Here is a 3,493-nt window from a genome sequence, read left to right as displayed (position 1 = left end):
TGATCGACATCCGGTCGTCGGGAGGAGCACCGAAGGATACCGCTGGTACGCTCTTTGAAGAGGGCCCAGCGCGTTACTTTGGCAGCTAAACTGGTTGCCAAGCGGTAGAGGAGCGATGGTCCCCCGAGGGTTGGTTCCCTGAGCGGTTTGCCACCACTGTAACCCTCAGACCGCCCGTGCTACTGCCCGAAGTAGTCCACGCCTGGCTGCCGCCAGGACGAACACTAGATTGCGGCAGAGGCAACGGAGCTCCGCCCCCCTGGAGGAAACGGAGACTGACCTGCAGCTCCGAGATGGTCATCTTCCCACAATGGGAACATGACTCATCCGCGAATGCCACCTCAGCGTGTTTAATGCCCAGACATGTGAGGCAGCGATCGTGACCATCCTTTTTATGCTCACGCTGTGATCAGCGGCAGCTGGATGCAATCATCGCATGCCAATGTGCATTGGCTCGTTTAGTTTACACTCGAAGTGGATTGGTCTCTCTAAGCGAGATCCCAATTCGTCGGTCACCGACGTGACTCGGAGTGACCGACTGAAACGGAACCGCAGTTCCTTTGAATTTAGTGAATTCAATTCAACATGATCATGTAAAGATTTTTTTTTCTTGATGCTCATTTTTTCGGTACTATTAATTCATTCAGAAATACATTTAAAATGCAGTTCATAAATACAGTGACTTGAATGCAGCTCTTCTGTGATTAGAATGCTTTTCATTTCTGAATGGTTTTCACTCTGAAGTAGTTTGGCATAGTCTATTATTTCTTATAAAAAATTATTTTATCAAAACTGCTTGACTGTTTACAGTATGAAACATAAAACAGGAAATGATATATCATTACTATGTGCCAAGGTTAATAAGTCTCTAAAATATCAGATAATTTGATCTTTGGTTTTAAAAAAAGTCACGTGGTGTGACTCCCCAAATACATAGTGATATTCATAAATTAATAATTAATGATATTTATATATCTTTATACACTTTTTACGTTGTAAAATAGACACTCTTATTTATGATTGACCCTCATTGACACTTTTGTTTGTCTGTATTCAGGCTGTAAGCCCTGGTCCAATGCCATGGAAATCCTGGATGAGAAAGATGGAATGGACACTGAGCTGTTGGTTTATGCCATGACCCTTATTAACAAGGTACCCGGACAGTATTATGGTTCAGAAATGTCAGACACTTTTAGCACACTCTCAGTTACATGGTGTTATATATGAATTTACTCAAAAAAAATTAAAATAAAAAGTTATATTATATTCTTATATATCTGTGGTGTTTCTGCAGACATTGGCTGTGCTTCCTGACCAGGACACGTTCTATGATGTGGTTGACAGTGTGGAGGAGCAGGACATGGAGGCCGTGGCCAAGAGACACGTCAACAGGAAGGGCACAGATTTGGACCTAGTGGAACAGTTCAATATCTATGAGGTTAGCGTGTGCTCAGTTTGCTTTTCAATTAGACACCGTCTGAATGATCTTGTTCAAAACTGATGATACTGAGGTCTAAATTCACACCAAGTCCAATGCAAATGAACAATAGGAAATTTAAAAATGTCAAATGTTTTTTTTTGTTTTTACAAAAAAGTTGACAAAACGTAGTCCTTGATTTGTAAAACTTTAACATAGATGTGATATTTGTTATTTGCTGTTAGTCTAATAATCATGTTTATCCATAGTCAACCCTTCGTCATGAAGATGGTGATGATGAGACACAGCCTCCTCCATCCGGACACAAAAGTCGGCGTCGGGCCAGCGTAGGGGCCACTCCTGAGAGGCGGGGTTTGGAACGTCGCCGCAGCCGAAGACACTCGCTCCAAAATGGGAAAGGCCACACTTCTGCTCCTTCTTCCCCCTGCCACAGCCACATGCCCAACATACTTCCCCTCAATGGCCAGAGGATAGACGATATCAGTGAAAGGTGAGAAAAGAGAAAGAGAGAAATAGAAGTTGACTTGAATAAATTATATTGTGTCTTCTACTACATTTAAAAGCAAGTGACAGAATCCTTTAAACAAGGATTTAACTGAAATTTCAGTTAAAATATCTTAAAAATTGTCGTCATGTAACTGGAAAACTATATATATATATATATATATATATATACTTAATTATTTGTTATATTTTATTTAATTATTAATGCAATGTATTACTATTATTGCTTACCAAAGTTTTTAAATGTAAAATAGTTTTGTAATATAACTTTCCAGTCAAAATATGATCTATAAAACAATGTATATTTAATTAAAACCAAATTGGTATGTGACTTGTTTTCAAATAATATACTCCATTGGCAGTGTTTTTATTTATTTATTTGGTTAGTTGTTTGTTTACTTGTTTCTTTATCTATTGTTAGACAGTTTATTATTTTAAACAATTGACAAATAAATCTTTTATTTTCTACTTTTGGATATTTTTTTACTGGGCAACTAAACAATATACAGATTATGAAAATGTGAAAACAAAAATATGACACTTTCAATTGTTGTCTTGTGAAATCTATGAAAAAGTGAAAGTGAAAATCCTACACTAAACCATTTTTTTTGCCCTCCCCTGACCACATATATTCGTTTTTAGCAACAAAACACTATGTGTAGTTCAGGATGTACTGATTTTTAAAGAACAGGAAGCAGTTTTATATTGGGTGTTCTATCATGATACTTTTGACATGAGAGTTTTTAAGTCCCAAAAGAAGATGGAGAATTTAATAATGCTCCGAGGGAGAGACTGGGAGCACTTGCTGGTCTACAGACATTCATATTAATCATATGCACACGAGGGAGGCGGTGGGAACCTGTGAGGCTGAGAGGAAATAGGAAGTTACTGAAATATGGAGTTTCGAGCCATGCATAATTCTCAGGGCTGTAGCACTACATGAGGTACTCGATCTTGTCCTTGCATTTTTTGTTGTAAATTATAATCATACACTGAATCCGTATCCTTTGAATGTTTCAAAGGACAAAGGTGAAGGCATAGATATCCAAACTGGGAATCACAGTAGTATATATGAAGCTAGTATAAAGCTTCATATGGTTTTTCTCTCATCCAGCGAGTCACTTGTAAGAAGGGACACGGTAAGGTCACGTCAGGCAGTGGAGAGAGAGAGTACAGGCCAGCTCAGCCGCTCTGTGTTATGTTGGGTGTATTCTGTGTCTCAAAGCAGATCTTACTATAGGTGATACTGAATTACGGTGCCCCGGAAAATTTACTCACCAGTGTGTGAGATTGGTCATCGCATTTGAGTAATAGAACTCGCTGTGTATCCTGTAATCAAGAGTAGAGATCTAATCAAGTTCTCCAGTGTTTTAGCATCATAAAATCGTTGTGAGAATAAAATATATAAGTAGAAATACAAACACAAATGGAAACAAGTAGAAAATATATTTTTAAGCCTCAAATTAGTTCATAAACTAAAATTAATTTGTATAATATATATAATTATATATATATATAATATAATTAATTCCTACATTTCTGATGTTAAAA

The 3,493-nt window shown here is 37.7% G+C and overlaps 1 protein-coding gene across 1 annotated transcript in view; it reads left to right on the top strand.

Moving 5' to 3' along the window:
- LOC107752839 (FH1/FH2 domain-containing protein 3-like) overlaps positions 1 to 3,493 on the top strand; it is a 212,572-nt gene that overhangs the window by 177,337 nt on the left and 31,742 nt on the right. Inside the window, exons 8-10 of the mRNA XM_016568910.1 lie at positions 1,058 to 1,152; positions 1,295 to 1,438; positions 1,687 to 1,928. Of these exons, the coding sequence (XP_016424396.1) occupies positions 1,058 to 1,152; positions 1,295 to 1,438; positions 1,687 to 1,928 (481 nt within the window). The remainder of the gene's footprint in view (positions 1 to 1,057; positions 1,153 to 1,294; positions 1,439 to 1,686; positions 1,929 to 3,493) is intronic.

This window comes from Sinocyclocheilus rhinocerous, unplaced genomic scaffold (genome assembly GCF_001515625.1).
Source record: "Sinocyclocheilus rhinocerous isolate Xijiao unplaced genomic scaffold, SAMN03320098_v1.1 scaffold771, whole genome shotgun sequence".
NCBI lineage: Eukaryota > Metazoa > Chordata > Actinopteri > Cypriniformes > Cyprinidae > Sinocyclocheilus > Sinocyclocheilus rhinocerous.
Note: the sequence above shows the minus strand (reverse complement) of the source record. Positions and strands in the feature narration are given on the sequence as shown.